This window comes from Trachurus trachurus, assembly GCF_905171665.1.
Source record: "Trachurus trachurus genome assembly, chromosome: 22".
NCBI lineage: Eukaryota > Metazoa > Chordata > Actinopteri > Carangiformes > Carangidae > Trachurus > Trachurus trachurus.
In genome coordinates, this window is record NC_139907.1 from 4,196,784 (window position 1) to 4,217,192 (window position 20,409).

General features: G+C 40.2%; 1 protein-coding gene across 2 annotated transcripts in view; it reads right to left on the reverse strand.

Annotated features, from left to right (window-relative positions):
- Nucleotides 1–15,916, reverse strand: part of klc1a (kinesin light chain 1a) — a 75,394-nt gene extending 59,478 nt beyond the window's left edge. Inside the window, exons 1-2 of one of the 2 annotated variants that reach the window (XM_083998808.1) lie at nucleotides 15,391–15,916; nucleotides 814–1,081 (exon numbers count right to left, since the gene is read on the reverse strand). In XM_083998808.1, coding sequence (XP_083854934.1) covers nucleotides 814–1,080 — 267 coding nt within the window. In that variant the 5' untranslated portion in view covers nucleotide 1,081; nucleotides 15,391–15,916. The remainder of the gene's footprint in view (nucleotides 1–813; nucleotides 1,082–15,390) is intronic. The other variant, XM_083998809.1, reaches the window with a different exon arrangement.
- Nucleotides 15,917–20,409: the final 4,493 nt, after the last annotated feature.

Consider the following 20,409-nt stretch of genomic DNA (forward strand, 5'->3'; position numbering starts at 1 on the left):
TGCTCTATTATTATTATTTTTATATTTCTTTTTCTTGCTTTTATTGTATATTTTTAATGTTTCCAATTTTTACTATTTGGGGTTTTATTTTATTTTTATTTTATTAAATTTGTGTATGTTTTTATGTTTTTTCCCCTCTTACTGTTAAATGTTTTATTTTTATGTAAAGCACATTGAGTTGCCTATGCCCCTTGGTATGAAATGCACAATATAAATAAAGTTGCCTTGCCTTGACTTGCCAAAAATACTTTTGGCAAGTAGTGGGATATCTATAACCCAAAAATGAAAGTTGATACTCCAATGTATGGAGTATTGTATGTATTGTATGGAGAGACTTACTGTACTTTTGTTTTAAGACTTGTACTGAACACTCAGAAAAAAATGTTTGCACTTTGAATAGTATGATATTAAATCATGATGTATGTGGAAAAATATATTGTGATTTTAATTGTAACACCCATGATGACCTTTATTTGTTCTTTGTTTATACATTTCATGTAAATAAATGTTAGTTTAGTTTTCATTCAGCAGTGCCAATTATTCTCAGAGATGATCCGCTGCTTTTCTTTGTCACAGCTCATCAGAAACCCTAAAGCACTAATTGCACTTAATGCTGAGTAAGGCTGTGGATGGTTAATGCCATGTGTGTTTAATGTTTTTTAAATGTTTTTATGAATTTTGCACTGCAGGAGATACACTTTCAATTTCGTTGTTGTGAAAATGACAATGACAATAAAAGTATCTATCTATCTATCTATCTATCTATCTATCTATCTATCTATCTATCTATCTATCTATACTGAACAGTCTCACCTGCGCCTCGCTCAGCCCAAGCTCCAGCATCTCCAGGGACTTGCGGATCATGTGGGACTTCTCCTCCACCAGGACGCCCTCCTCGTCTTGCTTGAGGCAGCGCAGCGTTCCCAGCAGCCCGTCCAGGATGGAGTGGTGCTCCTGCTTCAGCGCCTCCAGCCCCTGGATCACCTGCTTGGTCCTGGAGATGATCTCATCCTGGGACAGCTTCTCCCCAGGATCCTCCTCGTCCTTCACGCACACCATGGTGGACATGTCCTCACGCATCCTGCACAGTTTACAAAAGAAAAACACACACACACAATGATGAGTTAAAGGTATAATATGTAGAAGGAATTCCCCCCATCTAGCGGTGCGGTTGCATATCGGAATGTATTCTTGATGTTGCATTCACCTGAAATGGGGCAGACGTCAGACGGACAACAGACGCTGCATGTAACAGGATAAACAAGCGTCTATGTAAACAAGTGGTCCGCCAGCACGAGGCAAAACAACACAGGCGTGACAATATGTTGTCATGGTGATGTCGTATTGTTTACTAGGGGTGGGCATTGCCAAGGACCTCACAATATGATACGCATCACGATACAATATGATATTGCGATATTCTACATAGTTCACTGAAAAATGTAAAAGGCATTATTATGCATCTTAAAATCCGAGTTGTATGTACATCAGCTGATAGTCATAATTCATGGGACACTGAGTCAAAACAATGTAATTCAAATTATCCATGCCATTTTATTGTAACTATACAAGCGCAAGTTACAACAACATATTTGCATGAACAACACATTGTCTGAGGTAGCAGTGACACCTCGCGGATCAGAGGTGTGGAAGTCGTACTGGATTTGCGTCTGAAACATGATTTATTATTTGAAAAAAATCAATATCGTATCGCGATACAAAATATCGCGATATATTGCCGTATCGATATTTTTGCCCACCCCTATTGTTTTCCTGACCCACGTTTTACCGTCTTTCTCTGGTGGAGTAAAATGACATCCGGTTGGTTTGCCGACGGCCGTCTGCCTGACTGCACCTGAATGCAACACCAGTGCCTCCGTCCTTCCTCACACTACACAGTGGTGACAGTTTTAACAGGCCGAGCCCACAGCTCCGCTGAGTTTCTATGGTTACCTACGGTCACGCTGCCACTCAACGTAAAAAAAAAATGGCGATGCAACATGAAAAGGTGCGTCGCCCACTTATGTATTTGTAACGACTTGTAACAACTCATTCTAAGGTACGAGAAAGCTTTCATTTGTATGCGGGTGTGATTCCACTTCAGTGAAATATAATAAATATTTATGAAAGCAATGTTTGATTTTTGCTAATAAAAAGCCAAATAAGTTACATACTGCAGCTTTAAGTTGTTTTTACCACATGGAGTTTTACAGTGAACGTCCCTGATGATCAGTCGCCATAAATTTACATAACACGGTAAAAAGAGAGAGTGTATAAAAAGAACTGGAGTCGACCGTCCTCAGAGAACAAACATGAGGCTGTAATGAATTCAGGAGAGCAAATGATTTTCTAAATATAGACAAAAAATAAAAAACAAGGCGGCTAAAAGCAGCTTATTGTCATCAGATCTAAAGACTCTGAACTTATGAGGACATCAGCAGCATCCACTTCTCCGTCTCATGACTGCTACGGTTGTTTAGTCCCGACATAAGAAAAATAAATCTGATTTAATGCAAGAACGGTTTAACATCGCCGTGGTCGCATGTGACCGAAAAACAAACAAACCTGTTAACATTTTCTTTGGTTGCACCGGTGAGTCTGACATTTCCCTGTGTGTATGTGTGTTGTTTTTTCTTTGCCGAAAGCAGCAGGGAAAGAAAATGTGGTATTTGTGTGTTTGAGTCGTGACCTGTCGTTCTCTGTCTGAGCTGCTGGCACCTCGATGAAAAAGTTTAGTGCACTGAACCCAACAGGAACCGCAGCCAGGGTGAAAAGTCAAAAGTTTAATCTGGGTTGATGTTTGCAAAACTGTAAATGCTATAAAAAAGAGGAAGGAGCTTCACAGAGCAACAGATTGGGGTTCACATCTGACATGTTGATTAATGTAGACGAATCATTCCTAACCAAGACGTTTAATTCAAATCCACAATAATCTGACCTTTTCTGCCCTGAGAGCGATTCATCTTCCTTTTTTCTTTTTTTTTTTTAACAGTTCATGCTCAGCTGACGGAGAGAAACAAGACCGGCTGAAACGAAAGGTTAGCCTCGTGTTGGTGACAGGAGGTTGGTTTTTCGGTTCAAGAATCTGAGCAGGTTTGCGTACGTAAGCGCAATACAGGACTGTTTAGGCTGTAAAAATGTCCTAAATTATGTTGTTTTGAGTAAAATATGGACTATATCCCTTCAGGACATTTGGATTACAGCGGACGAGCAGTGTGGAGGAATATTAAATGGTTTTTGTGTAGTTTTATGGACTTTTTGTGTCGGTCCCTATTACTCTCACAGAAGGATTTCGTTGGACTACGAACCGGCCTCCCGAGTCTCCAGATGCACTTTGAGGAATAAAAAACTACTCTGGTGAGTCAACAATGAATTTCATTTTTTGGTAAACTATTAAGCTGAAAATTACAGGACATGTCTGTTCTGATGATACAAGGCAGCAGTGTAAAGCTCAAGCATGTCGGGGGGGGAAGAGTATCTGAAAGTCCAGCTGTCAGGATTTCATACAAAACAACAAAGATGTGTATAAATGAAAAAGATGTGCTGACAGGTCAAATAAAATGTAAAATCACTAGACAAAAAGCCAATATAGTTGATGACCCCTGCTCTAAAGCTCAAGGTGCCTTTGAGCGAGGCGAGGGTTGTGAACAGCGTCGGCGTGTGAACAGCAGCAGCAGCAGCAGCAGCAGGGGAGGCTGGGTAAACACAGGTTAAGTGGTGGCATAGGAAGTATGTGTGAAATGCTGTTTGAGATGCTGTAAAGAAGAAAAAAAACAAAACCACAGAGACGCTGAACCCGTCGCCTGCTGAGGTTTGTGGCCTGTGTGTGGTTTACAGATAACAGATAAACAGACAGGAAGTGAACATCCTCAGACGAGTCACTGCTGCTGCTGCTGCTTGTTTTTAAAAGGAAGATCATGAACCAGCATTTTTTAGTTCAGATTTTTTTTGTTTTCCATTTTCTTTCTTTCTATATCAGCTCTATAACTTCAGTCAAACTGAAAACTACATGCAGTTTTTATATCATTAATCCTCCGACCCCCAACATTCATATTCATGATGATGATGCTGGCATATCTCCCATAATGATCAGCCTCTTAGCGCTGCCATAATGCGGTCGTAGCACATAATCAGATCTCCAATCAGCCTCTGTGATTATAATGAAGTCGTTATTATTATAGTTGTAAGAGATAAAATTGCTGATATTATTATTATAATGGGAATGTACAGTGACTGAAAGTTAATATTAGTTCTTTTGATAGCGTCCCTCAACGCGCTTCTTTTCTTCCCACTACATCATGACTTTCTTTGCTTTGTATTCATTACACACACACACACACTAACACACCAACACACACACACTTAAGAGGATTATGAGTGAGCGCTTCGCCTCAGCACTTGTAGCGAGCTGCCTAATAAATCTCTGCATGCACACCGAACTGAAAGCGAAGACGTTCTTCTCTCAGCTGAATAATTACAGACGCCGTTTGTTTTACAACACGTCGTCTCTGTGTGAAATACAGAAATGAAACCACGCTTGGGTGTGACCGTCCTCCTCACATCGGTCCTCCTCGGCCTTCATGTTGTAACGGCCGACCTCGTTGTTAAAACAGAAAAGCTGCTGTGGCTTCTCCCCTGAGCCGACCGACCGACCGCCTCAGATGTCACATTTACATGTTTTAAAGTGTAGAGGGGGGAAAAAAACAAAACACAATAAGCTGAAGCTGAAGATTGGCCCTGAGCAGAGCGAGGCAGACGGAGGGAGGGAGGGAGGGAAGGAGAGAGGGCCACAGCCCTGATCGCTCCATGTGACTCAGCAACCGGCCTGCAGCCAATCAGCTGACAGCAGAGCAGGAAGCCGACACACAGTGAGGAGAAACAGGTGATCAGGTGATCAGGTCTGTGCAGCAGCTTCATGATCTGCAGAAAAGGTTTCCTACTACCGGGGTTCCCAGAGTGGAGAACCCACTACAACCAAAAGATATAAGAAACACCACATTTTAGCTGTGATTGTAAAAAAGATAATGGTGCCGTTATTTTAGGGGTCGCACGCTGAACAGTTTGGGAAGCCCTGTCCTACTACACTGCCCGACGTCCAAACAAACAAAAGTCACACTCTAAAATTTCATTGGACTGCTTCTAGCTTTGGCTAAACCGCCAGTCCAACATCCCGCCAGTCCGACATAGGCCTCTAATTGTCTAAATGGCAACACTTAATTTTCTATCAAACGTCCCATCTTTCTGACAGTTCTTGCCTCCTATGGTCGGAATGACCATATGGTATTTTTTCTTTCTTTTTTTTAAACATCCTGCCTTTCCGACAATTCCTTTAATGGCGTATTTTTTCCCCAAAAGATTTTGCACTGGTTGGGTTTAGGCAATGATGAAAGGAGTTGGTTAAGTTTTGTAAAAAAGACCAGGTAGAGGCTAGACAGGCCAGATAGATAGAGAGAGTCCAGACTAGTGTCACCTGTTGAGTAACGCACTTCCTTATATTTCCTTATATTGAAAGCCTTGTCAGAACGGTGAGACGATGGCATGTCGGAATAGCGGTATGTCGGAGTGGTGGGATGTTGGAATGACAGCATGTAACTGGCTTACGGCATCGTTTCGATAATCTTCTGCAATGTCACAACATTTTTTCCCGTCCAGAGTTACATTGATTTTTGTATTGATGACGGTTCAGTCGGACCTCTGTCTGCGCAAAGTCTTCATCCCAAAGATTTTTACGGAATGGATTTTTTTACGATTTGATTTCACCAAACGCTTATGCGATCGCCGAACACGATCATTCAATATTTTTTTCCAACCACATTTCTTCTCCACTATCCTTCCAGTTTTATACAACACGTTCGACAGTTCTTAAGCCAATTTTAGTGATATTAACAATCTCCTTGGATGTTTTATTTGCTTGATGCCAACGATTTAACCCTTCTGAAACAGATGAACATCTCAATAAGCCGGTGCATATTCTCATTTGCCCAGGTCATAGTATTTCAAAGGAGGTTAAATCGAAAGCAACTGGACTTAGTTATTTGATGAACATCTCATCGACATCTTCCAACATGGTTGTTTAAGAAATGAGAAGCTACTGACTGCATCAGTTAGGGTTAAATAACTTGTAGCCGGCTGAAACATACATAACCATCCATGCAGTACTTCACTCCAATGGGAGGCTCTTACCTATGTATTTCCAAACAGCTGCAATTGAGCTGATAAAGCAAAGTGACGACGCCTCATTAGCTTCTCTAATTTAATGTCAGGTACAAATGACGCTGTAATGATGCAATTATTTTCTTACGATTGCCCACGGATGAAGACAATGAGGTGAAACTAATAATTACTTCAATTATGAATCATCAAGAAAAGATTCCTCCTCCTCCTCCTCCTCCCACTCTGCCTAATGTGACGACTTTTTTGTGCCTTCAAACTTTGCAGGTGAACTACAAACTGTCTGGGTTTGATTAAGAAATGACGTCCTTGGCCACTGGCGTTCAGTTTGCTGTTCTCTCATCTCCTTTATGTTATCTAAATTACATCTCTCCAAGACTTTACTGCATTGCTGCACTGAGGTTATTTATTTCTAACCGGTAAAATGTTTTAATGGGCTGCAAAAACCTCACGTCAGACGAGCTTTGAAAGCAGGAGCACTAATGCATGTGAATGCATCCTTTTGATATCCAGTTACCGTCTCTATATATAAAGTTTTAAGTGTTTTGCTGCTGCTGCATCTGTGGCTGCATGAGCGATCAACGTCCATTAAGCAGCCGATCAATCCTGGAGAGAGAGAGTTTATGCTCCAGCCAGCGGCACAGATCAAGGTCAAACCCTAAACCACGGGAAACATCCCAAAACTGCAGAGAACAAGACAACAACAACAGACAAGACTCTGCAGGCGGCGTAACACAGAAGTGAAAGTGACAGCACGAGTCTTTCTTCCTTGTTCTGATCCCACAGTCTTTTATTTCTGGCACCGGATGAGTCTCCCTGAGCACAGAGGAGGAGGAGGAGGAGGAGGAGGAGGAGGAGGAGGAGGAGGAGGAGGAGGAGGAGGAGGGAGCAGGGAAAGTATCTCTGATGTTAACTTTTGAAATGTAAATACAAGCTGAGCCCCAGGGACGCTGCAGCTCCCCATATGAACAGGTTACAGTAGGAGGAGGAGGCTCACTGCAACCACTTTGCACTTTAATGGACCTTACATAGATACATACATATTTAAATGTATGTGTATATTATAGCCTATATTTTGGTAGCTTTATCCCAGTTTTATTCTTCAATGTCCTTTATCTTTGTTGGAGCTACAACGATTAATTGAATAATAATCGATTGTTAAATTAACAGTAAACTATTTTGATAATCGAATAATCGGTTTGAGTAGTTTTTTAAGTCTTTTAAGTCCAAATTCTCTGATTCCAGCTTCTTAAATGTGAATATTTCTGGTTTCTTTGTTCATTTATGACAATAAATTGAGTCTCTCTTTGGTTTGTGGACAAAACAAGACATTTGAGGACGTCGTCTTGTGGTTTGGGAAACACTGATTATCGCTCAAATAATCGACAGATTAATTGATAATGAAAATAATGGTTAGTTGCAGCCCTAATCTATGTTACTTATTGATGTTTTCTTTATCTTTTTTGCCTTGACTTATTCCTTTAACTCTTTTAACTCACTCTGACTCCTGGGGGAATCTGCACAAAAATTCCTACTGCACCCAGCTTGTCTGTGCACAAAAATGGTGAAATAAACTTCTTGAAATCTTGAAATCTTGGTGGTGGGCAGGGGATGGGTGGATGAAGGGTGGATGAAGGGTGGATGAAGGGTTGGGGGATGTTTGGGAGCCATGAAAAAGAGGAATAGCGAGTGCTGGCTCTGGGTTTTATTGCATGAGGACGGACGGAGCCTCCTGCAGCAGGACGAGCAGCCTGAGTCAGCGATGTGTGGGCTGATAGTTATTAGATGATGAGAGCTGTGTGAGCCATCGTCACATAAAGAGAGAGAGACACACACACACACACACACACTGTGAGCCGCTGAAGGTTAAATTACCTGGATGATTCTTTAATCTAAAATCATCGCACCGCTGCTTCCGACGACGTGCACTTGTTTGGTTATTCAATCATGACTGAAATGACGCAACAGTTGTTCCACCTGTACAAGCCTCCACCACACACACACACACATATACACATACACAGATGCCAGTTTGGTCTGGTATAAATAGCTCTAAAGAAAAAGAAAGAATAAAACAAACAGGGTAGGCTGGTTAACAACACCAGCTAATACTCAACCGCCCAGTTTAAACTGGTTTACCAGCGATGAACGACAACACAAGACACAAAAAAAGAAATCCAACTACACAACATGACCTTTAAAATGAGACTATAAACAGCACCAGATCTAGTCCAGGATGTGTTTGCTGCTCTGTTCCTGGCCAGGGGGGCGGTGAAATGAATTAGCCGTTTATGCTAAAAGCGCTCGCAGTTCTTCTTCTTTCAGCCGATCAATGAAATAAAAATAAATGAACCTGCAGCCATTGATTTTTTTCTTCCAGACACTTGTAAGAAGAAAGATACAAGCTCTTAACACTGACTTATTACCACTGGTGAGTTCCTCTTCTCTGCTATTATTTTTTACTTCATGGTTTATTATGATGAGATGGAGCTCTGTAGAATATTTTCACTGCTTAAATGCTCCACTGGCCAAATTTCAGACTGTGGAGGGAAAAATCTAAGAGCTGAAAGATGCTATATTGATTGATTTGATTGATTTCAGTCTTGATTCAGTCAGTCATCAAGTAATACAACAACTATCAACACTACCAACATTCATAACAAGGTAGTGACTGAAAAGGCAGAAGCACAACACTTATATTTATGCCTGTCCTACGTAGCAAATTGAGCAAATAAAGCCTCCTTATTCCAACATTTCTACAATACAATATAGGAAAAAACTAACTAACAAACATGAATAGCGAAACTAAACCGGGGAAAAAAAGACCACAACCAACAAAGTTAACAGTAATTAAATATAGGAGTAGAAAAGAAATCATGTAATAACAGAGAGGAAAAAAAACATTTACAAAATCATTAACACTTGTAACCTTCAAAAATTGCCCTACATACCATATTTTTAAAAACCGAAAATGAACTACACATTCGTAAATCCACGTTAGCCTCAAGTTTAACTCCAACAACGCATCTCCTTTTAGTCTCTTTTTTGTATAACAAATTTACATCTCGCAAATCATATTTGGACTCATATCACTCTGCACCAGTGTGTAAGGGTTAAAGAGAACTGAAGAGTCAGTGCAGTGCATGTGATCCATCAATAATAATGAAAATATTAATGAAAGCCACTTTTAAAAAAGATCCAAATTGTCCTTTTGCATGTTATGTCATCTCAGAGTCCACATGCTGCAATCTGTCAAATCTCACATCTTGCAAAACACGAGCGCTACTAAACTATGCAGCCGCTGGTTGTGCATGTGTCATCATGTGATGTTATCAACCAAGAAAAGAGTTAACACAGCAGCTCAGTCACGAGACGCGACCGGGCTGCTGCCGCGCTGAAGCACAGGAAGTGATGATAAGTGTGATAGATATTAACAATGAACAGATTTTTGGTCTTTGGACCCTGAAGGCACCAGAGAGAGAGAGAAAGCAGCAGTAAGGAACAGAACAGCAGGACTTGGTATGAATTAATTTGCTGCAGCCGTGTTAAACTGTGTCATCATCTCCTCAAGATGAGTCGCAGGCAGGAACGTTTCTGGGAAGCTCTCACATGACAAGAAGAGAAGAGCACTAATAATTCTTTTTATTTCCATGAGCGAGCCCCAGGCGAGAGAGATTAAATTCATCGTTTGAGTCAGGGAGGTTTGTTGAAGAAGATGCCCTGATCCACAGAGACAGCGGTGGGCACAGCTCCGCAGCAACTGAGTGAAGACGAATACACTTCATTTACTTCTTATACAAACACTAGTTGTGTTTCCATTTCCCCTAGAAATGTGCAAAACCTAAATAAATATCGCAGTCAGTTTTACAAGAATTAGGCTAAGTCATAATATTACAAGAAAAAGTCATAATATTACGAGAAAAAAGTCCAATTTTTTTGAGAAAAAAGTCCAAATTTTCTGAGAAAAAAGTCATATTACGAGAAAAAAGTGATAATATTACAAGAAAAAAGTGATAATATCACAAGAAGTCATAATATTACGTGAAAAAAGCCCTAATTTTGCGAGAAAAAGGCATAACTTAATGAGAAAGAAGTCCTAATTTTCCAAGAAAAGTCATAATATTACCAGAGAAGTCAAAATTTTGTCATAACGAGAAAAAGTCACAATATTCCGAGAAAAAAGTCGTTCCGAGAAAAAAGTCCGAATTTTTCAAGAAAAAGTCCTATTGCAAGAAAAAAGTCATAATATTACAAGAAGAAAACTCTTGTTTGTGAAACCTACACTGAAGTACAATTTCACCAAATGCTCCATGGCCTCAACTTAACAACTTTCCTCCTCTAAAACAAATATTATGACTTTATTCTCATAATATTATGACTTTTCTCTCGTAAAACTGACTTCATCCTTGAAGTCTGTGTAAAAAAATGTTTTCTCAGTGTGGCCCTAATACTCTGTCGTAGCTAAATCACTAAGCGCAAAATGTTTTGAACATCCATCTTCCTTAAAATTGAGTCTCACGGGTCGAGATTTTATGAGAAGTCTGGGATGTCGTTGTTAAAAGTCTGTTCTTCATTCACAAGAAGAGTGCAAACACTTTATACCGTTTCCACCCAACCAGGTTAATATTTAATAAAACTTAGGCATGTGAGGTTCGTGAGACCTTCAGGCTTTAAGAGAATTACAGCTCATTCGCAAAAAAAAACACCTTTCATTGGAAACACCTGTAAATAGCAACTGTACTTTGTCGAACTTTTTGAAATATTGCTATTTATTGTGTGAAAACCTGTAATGGAAACCGAGCTAGTGGCAAAGTCCGCATCGCCAGAGCTGCTGCTGTGTTTAACAAAACTAATATAATAATGTTTCTAACTGTGCCGTCGAACTCTCTCTCTCTCTATACCAGACATTTTTCACAGCTGATAGCATCATTTCACAGCCAGCGCCAATTATACGAGACCTGGTTATCTGATCGGCATTTGACTGAGTCATTCTAACGTGGGGCCTTGATGTCTGACTATTCGCTTCAGATAAAGTCTGAAAAATCTGCTAAGGATTCGGCACAAAATACCAACAACACCACCAACAACAGCAACAGCAGCAGCAGCAGCAGCAGCAGCAGTCGCCCTGAAGGCTGAGCCAAACGCAGGAATCTTTAATGTGGCTAATTTTAACACAGACCTCGGAGGTTATTGGGCAGAAGCTCAGCAATTAAGAGTTTAAAGTGACACAACAGGACCTGACAACAATATGAGCTGCAGGGCAAAAAAGATGTGTCTTATTAAAATAGTAATAATAACAGTGTCTGTATTAATAAAACTCAATTAAAACCTATTACCGGAGTACTGATGTAACAGTATTGTGATGCTGTGATGACATTGAACTGTTTTGCAAACACCTGCTGTCGCTGAAACTCAATTAAACAATGCAATCATATTTTCATCGCCAATTAATCTCTGCATGATTATTCCTTCAGCTGCTTTGCAAATAAAATGTGAAACACGTTCTTCATGATTTCACTAAACCTCAGGATGATGGTGTCTTTTATTCTGTTTTGTCCCTAAAAGCCAAAACTATTCATTTCATAATAACACAGCTCAGATAAAAGCAGCACGACAAATGACTTCAAAATGACAATAATTGTGAATTTGTCTACTGTTTGTCACGGCTCAACAGCATCCCGATCTGCAGCCTCCAACAATGACCATTAATTACTGTTATCACCACCTCTCTCTCTCCGTAACAACAAACTGATCATTTAGTTTTATTTTGAAAGCTGTGAGTGTTTTCTTTTTATCTGGTTTTTACTGAGAATGATGTTCACATGTCACAGCGGTTCATCGTCTCTTTACACATTTTTTTCTGATAAACTCTGACCTTCACTGAGAAAAGAAAAATGTAGTTATCTTATCTCAAAATAAAACCACTCTCACAGTGAATTACTTCATATCTCCCTTCTTCTCTTTTTCACTCGTCCATCTAAATCTGTGTCTTTTTACGATTATAGTAATTTAGGCCGCAGATTCAATTTATCATGAGTCTATAAAGTAATAACACAAACAAAGTTAACTGGAGGTTGTTTCGTTTTAACCTCCAGTTAACTTTAGAGACAAACTTCATCTTTGTTTCAGAGCCACTGGACGTAAAGGCAACGGTTTTAGTTTTTTTTTTTTTTTAGGTTTGTACTTTTACTTTCTTTTTCCTATTTTATCTTACCAATGATTGATTTGCACAATATTGCACTTTATAATTTACTTGAACTCAAATTGCACTGTTATATGCCTGTTGATGATGTTGTCAGTCTGCACCGTGCACTTCACGCCCAAGTCAAATTTCCCTCTATGGGACAATGAAGTAAGTCTTATCTTATCTTTATCCTGTTTTTTGTTTTTTTTTGACACCTAATCATCTTAAAAAAACAAAACAATTTGCAGACACACCTGTGGTTTTCAAGCCGACCTGCAGCGTTGCTACAAAAAATCTGCTGCTGCTGCTTCAACACACCAGAAATAAGAAACTGTGTGAGGTTGACACACACAAAACCTTTTGGGATCTGTGAGCAACAACAAGAAGAAGCTGCTGCCCCCGGGGGGGCAGGGGGGGTCGGCCTGGAGGAGGAGGAGCTGCAGGTTGTCAGGAGAACTCCCCTGGGTGGATTAAACTGTTCAACACTGCAGGGCAGGGCAAACACAACTCTCAGGTGTGTGTGTGTGTGTTTGTGTGTACTCCTCAGATTTCACTCGTTGTGTACACTAACACAGATTTGAGTGATGGGGACTCGAGTCACTGTGACTTGGACTCGGTCTTGGAAGTTACAGACTCAGGACTGGACTTGAATGACTTGAGTGTTGTTCATTTCATGTTTTCAAGATTCAAGAGATTTATCGTCATTGCACAGTCACCTGGACAACGTCTTTTTTAAAAGCAACTGCTGTAGATTAAAAGAAAAACAGAAGAACATACACAAAGACAATAAATATGAAATTCCTATATTTAAATATTAAAGGGACTACAAAGTAAAAACTACGAGTTTTGGAGAGCAAAGTGTTTCAAGCTACAATTTCCCATGAGTCTCCACGTGCACGGTGAAATTCTTGGACCGGCGCATGATGGACGAAAGCGAAAACATTTGCCAAGAATGTTTTCATTGATCAATTAATCAAGAATGAAAGTCGGAGGTTGGAAGACGATCGGATACCGTCGTAGTTCCGACCATAAACGATGTCGACCAGCGATCCGGCGGCGTTATTCCCATGACCCGCCGGGCAGCGACCGGGAAACCAGGAAACTAGGAAACTAGGAAACTAGGAAATGCTGGGCGAGTCGACCACTAAATAAAAATATCAAAATAACTATGAAGACAAAACGATATATTTATCGAAAATGGACCCATTAACAAGTGGTAACGTAGATTCATTCACATTAGTATAAGACTCTTTTATAACCAAAAGGAAACGACAGAGTTACACAAACCACGATAAAGACGAAATTGCACATCATGAGGTAGAGATGTTGAATATGAAATATAAAATTGATATTTAATATTAACCAGTATGAGCGCAGGCTGATAGAACAATTACTGTTGAAAAGTGAGGCAGAAGATAAGATAATCCTTTATTTGTCCCACAGTAGGTTAGTAATCTTGTTATGATTCATTGAAAGCCATAAATAAATAATCTTATGAAGTTACCGGTATTTCTATTTGTTTGATTCCCTGTATTTTACTTGATATCAATTAACAATTACAATGCAAATCCAATTCATTGTCAGATTTTGTCAGATTCTGGGGGTAAATTTGCAATAATAATAAGACTTTTTTTCTTTTTCTTTTTTTTGCTGAGGGGTGGGGAGGGTGGGGGTGTGTGGGTGTGTGGGTGGGGGTTCCCAGCTGTGAGTTCCACACTGTGACCCACTGTCCGTCTGAAGCTCCGTCCCTTCAACACAGGCAGCTTTCACAGACCCTCGGCCCCGCCGTGAATATCAATGAACGGCCGGCGTCTAATGGAGCTAAATAACCGTCACATGATTCAACATCATCCAGACTGACTCCGGGGGGGGGGGGGGGGGGGGGCTGCGGTGGCATCTCATCTCTGCTCTACGTACTACTAAAGTCTCTGCTTGTGTTGAACCATCTGAACAACTTGGTGTCACCCGTGTCGACAGTGGGAGGGAGGAGACTTCAGCAGGTTCTGTGCTGTGTTTACATTAAATATGCTTTAGATTTTACATCAAATCATCTTTTCTTTTCTTTTTAGCTGAGGAGGAATAATGTAAATATCAAGACACATGATTATTATGAGGACTGGGACTGAATACAGTCATGGTCTTTAATGGAAACACTACAGCACTAATTCAACATCATGCAGACTGACTTCCAGGGAGGCGACGTTGCACCATCAATGGCATCTCTGCCTTTCTCTATCATCCTCTTATTGTTTTCATTTTATTTCCTATCATTTCATTCCCATATACCTTTACTGTCTTAGTGGGTTTAGCCCCCATCTCTACATTTAGACTCACTGTCATTTACCTAGATGCTCTTATAGCTTTATTTTACTGCTTTCTTTCAACTATTTTATCCCATCTTTTCTTATCTTATCATATCTCATCTTATCTCCTTTTATCATGTCTATCCCCCTTTTATTATATTATCTAATTAGCTGCATCCTTCATTTTAATTGAGAGTCCTCCTGGTCTCAGTGTGTTGTTGTGTTCTCCTATTGCCTGTGTTGCTTATATGTGTTTTGTCAAGCACTTTGTGTACCTGTGTTTTTAAAGGTGCTATATAAATAAATAAAGATATTATCATTCCGGGGATGACAGGCGTGTTATAGCCGTGTCCTACTGCCTCTACCTGGACATCTCGCTCCTCAGACGGATTTAACCTGAAGAACCAGTTGGCCGATACTTTCCTGTCACACACAGCCTCAGCTAACAGCGCTAACCTGTCCTGTCACACATTAAACACCGTCTAATTCCTGCGATTCAAGTAATACAACCGTATAAAAAAAAATAAAAGGAAAAAGAAATCAGAGAATGAGGTGATTATCTAATTTATAATATTATATCCCCTTTTAGATTATTGTGGTTTGGCAGGATGACACAGTAAATAACAAAACGTTTTATAGCTTGCAACGTAAACATTCCTGAAAGTGGTGAATTAATGAGCTAATGAGACCAGCTGGTCCGGGAAATACACGCAGCCCATTCCCCATTCCTACCGTTCTCTCTCTCTAGGACATCCGTTGCCGCTGCTGTAGCTTCAGACTGTTAACGCCGCTTCTCCTCGCCTCTTTTCCCGGGGGGTGGGTGAATAAAATCACTCCTTTCTTCGGTCGGAGGAGGTGTCGCTCCAAATAAAAGTGTCCGTCAGAAGAAAAAAACTGTAGATTTCCTTCAGTTCACTGCTGCATCAACCGCGGTCCTACTAGTGCTGCTGTTGGTGGTGATGAGGATGACCAGTTAGCTACATAGCTTAGCCACCTAACGTTCCTAACTGTCAAAAACACGGGGTTTAGACGGAGCCGCCACCGACGGCCCCCTGCTGCTGCTGCGGCTCCATGGCAGGAACAACGTCCGAGGAAACTCAACCCGACAGCGGCTTCATGGAGCTCAACAACCCGCCGACTAGTCAGTCAGTCGCCCATGAGGAGGAGGAGGAGGAGCCGCTCGGCTGTTGAGGCTCCGCTGGCTGGAGGATGACTGACGGACTGACGGACGGACTGACTGGCTGCGCGGTGCGTGAAAATGGCGTCACCCGCTCCCCCCTCTCCTCCCCCCGACTCTTCCCCGGTAATGATGACGTCACCCCTTCCCGGATTAAAGGCGCAGGAAGCTGCGGTGGCGTGAGCTGAGCAGCCACATTTGTTTATGTACCGGTATTATTTATCTATTTATTTTTTATATGCCTTTATTATTTATCTTTCTATTTTTTTTTTTAATCTTTTTTTTTGTATTATTTATCTATTTATTTGTTTTCTTTATTTATCTTTTTTTAACCTATCTATTTTTATTAAAGGGATAGTATCGTTTTTTTTTAAAGTGGGGTTGTATGATCTACAAATAGCCCCTAAGTACTTTAATTGCAGTAAAAGACTCTCTATACTCCTCCCGTTAGCAGCCAGCCCATAGCCCTGCCCAGAGATTTACAACATACAGTGTTGTGAACAGACCCAAAGAAACGGCCTATTTTCACAGCCTAAAAGAGGTTTTACCTGAAAAAAAATACACAGTTCCTCTCTCTTCCTCCCTCTTTTAGGCCGTGAAAATAGGCCGTTTCTTTGGGTCTGTTCACAACACTGTATGTTGTAAATCTCTGGGCAGGGCTATGGGCTGGCGTTGCTAACGGGAGGAGTGCAGAGAGTCTTCTACTGCAATTAAAGTACTTAAGGGCTATTTGTAGATCATACAACCCCACTTTTTTAAAAAATGATACTATCCCTTTAAATTTTTTAATGCCATGCAGTGTTCAGACAAATAATAATTATTATAATAATAATAATTCATAATATGTTTATAAATTGATTGATTGTTTGATTGATTGATTGATTGATTGATTGATTGATTGATTGATTGATTGATTGATTGATTGATTGATTCATTCATTCATTCATTCATTCATTCATTCATTCATTCATTGAACCTTATGAAAATCCCGAGGGGGAAATTAGTTTGTCCCAGCAGCACATGAATAAAAAAAGCAAAACATAATATATGTTCAATACAGATTAAAAGTATCCTTATACAACAGTCAGTCAGCTTGAAAGCATGAGTTCTGAAGGCTATGTGTGTTATGAAACCATAAATAGCTAATACCCTGCAGTTTATGAAAATTAGATGTGATTAGTATTGTTTTATGTCCTTTTATAGGCTATAAGATTTATTTAATGTCATGCTTATCTTTTTATTGCCTGTAGTCAAAACCATCATCATCATAAACCAGTGCCAGCTTCAGCTTGCTGTCTGCATCAATGAAAATATGTGATTTTTTTTATTGTCATTTTATCATTATATTACATTTTGAGACTTTTCAAGGGTACTTGACATTGAACCCCTGGATTAGAGCTGTGAACCACTAATGAAACAAAATGCTGAGTTGCCACATTGTGGAAAAAATCCTCCAGCAGCACTTCCTCCACCTAAGGTCTTATGTGTGTTATTATGAAATACTGTATTTTTACTTATCATATTAAAAACTTATTTGTCAGTTTCATCTTTCTGTTGCCTGCAGCCAAAACATCACCTATCATGTCAGAGCCTGTTGTCTGCACCAGAGCTGCAAATGTGACGGTTATTGCATCAACAAAAATAAGGAAATATATTGAAAAATGTTCTTTCTTTCTTTGTTTTTTTTTATATTTGATGTAGTACAGTCAGAGGGTGTCTGACAGGAATAAAAAGTTTGGGTCATCAGAGTTATAAACAGTGTTGGGAACGTTACTTTTAAAAAGTAATTAGTTATAGTTACTAATTACTTCTCCCAAAAAGTAACTGAGTTAGTAACTCCACTATTTCACTATAATAGTAACTAGTTACCAGGGAAAGTAACTATTGCGTTACTTTTTCTTTCTTTTTTTTAAGTTTAAATTGTATTTTATTGTTTTCATATATTTCACTGATCGCAATTATGGAATGCGAGTGTGTGTTTTATTGAAAGCGAGGCTGGTGTGCCTATGAAAATAGGTTACAGTGGGTTTTTTAAGTGCTGTGGCTACAAGCAAATCTCATATTGTCTCTGTACAAAGACAACAAAGACCTTTTTAAATGTGAAAACAGCGGAGACCTATTCAAGATTTGCGTTTAATAACAGGCGAAACATCGAAATTAATTTATTCATGGCCACATTAAAGCAGAAGTGAGTGATCCGGTCGTTTTCGCTAATGCTGCGTTCCAGGCAGGCTTTTGAAATCGTAAATTACAGCTTCAAGTCACAACTTACGACTTTGTAGCGTTCCAGGCAACCCACTCGTGTTTTTCCGACCTGTTTTACCGGTGAAAGTCACTATAACGGCCACTCGTAACTTCAGACCGGTGAACTCGTACCAGATCGAACTGGTACCACTTCACGGTCGGAAAAATACGAGTTTCCTTGAACGCACCATAACAGTCCTCGTCGCTACGTCACCACATTCACGGCGTTCCTTGGCTGCACACACAGCCCTGCATGCCGTTGTCTCTCCTCATTGGATAAAAACTGTAGGATACGATAAATGTTTTCTCTTCGGCTCAGAGCAGAGCAGAGGGACTGAGAGACCCGTGTTTCAGTCCAAACACTCTATGTAAGTGATTGCTGTCGGAAGATATAACTATTTAAGACTTATATTAACACAAATATATCACTCACTTCTGCTTTAAGTGAAATTATTAACTTTACCGATTATCCATCTGATTATCTGTCCTGCTGCGAGCGCACAACAGGGTATCTGCGGATCCTTAAAAAGTCTTAAATTCATGTATCTAAAATTAAGGCCTTAAAAAGTATTACATTAATTAGAAAATTCTAAGATGGTCTTAAATATATAATACACAGCATCATAAAATATGTATGCACTTAAACTTTTATATGAAATAACAGGGTATGCGCGCGGGGTCTTAAAAAGTCTAAAATGTGAAAATCTAAATTTTAGGTCGTAAAATGTCTTAAATTTGTTGAATTATTGTGTTCAAGTCTTAAATAATTTTAGACAGGTCTTACATTTTCTTATGCCCACCATGGGCGAGCATTTCACTCGCATTTGCCCCTAAAAAAAACAAACATGTGTGAACCGGAAAAATCACAAAAAGAAAGAGCACACGATTGGTCAAAAACTACAAATCCCACAATTCTCTGCTCTCAACAATAACAGTAGTTAGTGTAAGTAAGGGAGAGTGGAGCTGTAGGTGAAAAGAGGAAACAACGCCACGTCTGGTCCTGTTCTATGTTGTTCGTTCACACCGTCACCGTTTATTCGTTACGTCCGCGGTGTAAAAGGCCGTGACGCAAAAACGCGATTAGGCGCGAGACGCGGTAGACGCGACTTTTTTTTTTTGCGACGCAATACACCCGATTCTTTTATGGCGACGGGACCTTCGCGTCTTCGTCCTTTTCATCGTGTTTGGTGGGAAGACCCACGAGGGGCTTCCCACCAAACACGAGGAACGCTTTTTTTTTCGCTCGAGTTTATACGCGCGACCAAACGCGAGATACTCGAGAAATGCGATTTATCGCTCGTTTTGACTTTGTGTAAATTCGCGTCTTCACGAGCCCGCCCATTTTCACTACAACAACAACATTTCTGCTCTCACCAACCATGGTTGAGGTCACAACGCTGCTGTAGCTGCTCTGGAAGAGTTCCAGCTGATGAGCTACAGAGACTTTAGAGTCAAAGAGGAGCAGAGCGTCGCTGTGTCGGACTGTTTGGATTTAATGAAGAAGCTGCACAGAGTCAGGTGAGCAGAAGCTCAGGACAAACACTTCGCTCCGGGACATAATGTAGCTACACCTCACATGCTCTTGTCTTTTACCTCAGGGAGATTAAAGTAGTGTCTGTTTCCACTTTCCCTCCGATCTCGGCAGCTTCCCTCTGCTAGTTTGTGTGTGTGAGGCTAAACTGCGTGCGTGTGTGGTTTGTGTACAAACTGAACACTGCCTCTGATTGGCTTAGCATGAAACCTTACTCTGCCTCAACCAATCATCATCACTTATGCGGTTGTCTCGTCCCTCCCTCCTCCCCCCTCCCCTCACCAAAAGAGAGGAGGAAAAAACAACAACAGTTTAGCAGCTTCTGTGTCTGAGATGAGATGAGCCAAGTCGGAGGACAACGGCTTCAAAGTAGTTTGTAACGCGCCTCATTTAATTGTCGGTAACGGTAACGGCGTTGTAACGGTGGAAATAGTGGAAAAGTTATTTATAAACTAGGTGCTTTTCTGAAATGTGTTCTTCCTCTGTTTAAGTGATTTTGCTCTGTCTTGGTCAGAGATGTATGTACAAAGCATGTACAGCCTCTTGCTATGTCTGATTATTTGTACTGTTTTATTGTTTGTGCTCCATACCACTTGCGTGGTCGTGAGAAATAAATAAAGTAAAAGTAAAGTAATTAGTTAGATTACTCGTTACTGAAAAAGATAACGCCGTTAGTAACAACGTTTATTTTAACGCCGTTATTCCCATCACTGGTTATAAACAGCTAATAAAACACATTTCTGTGTTGCCAGATCGTGGAAAATCCTCCTCTGGCACTTCTTGTCTATTTTGTGTATGC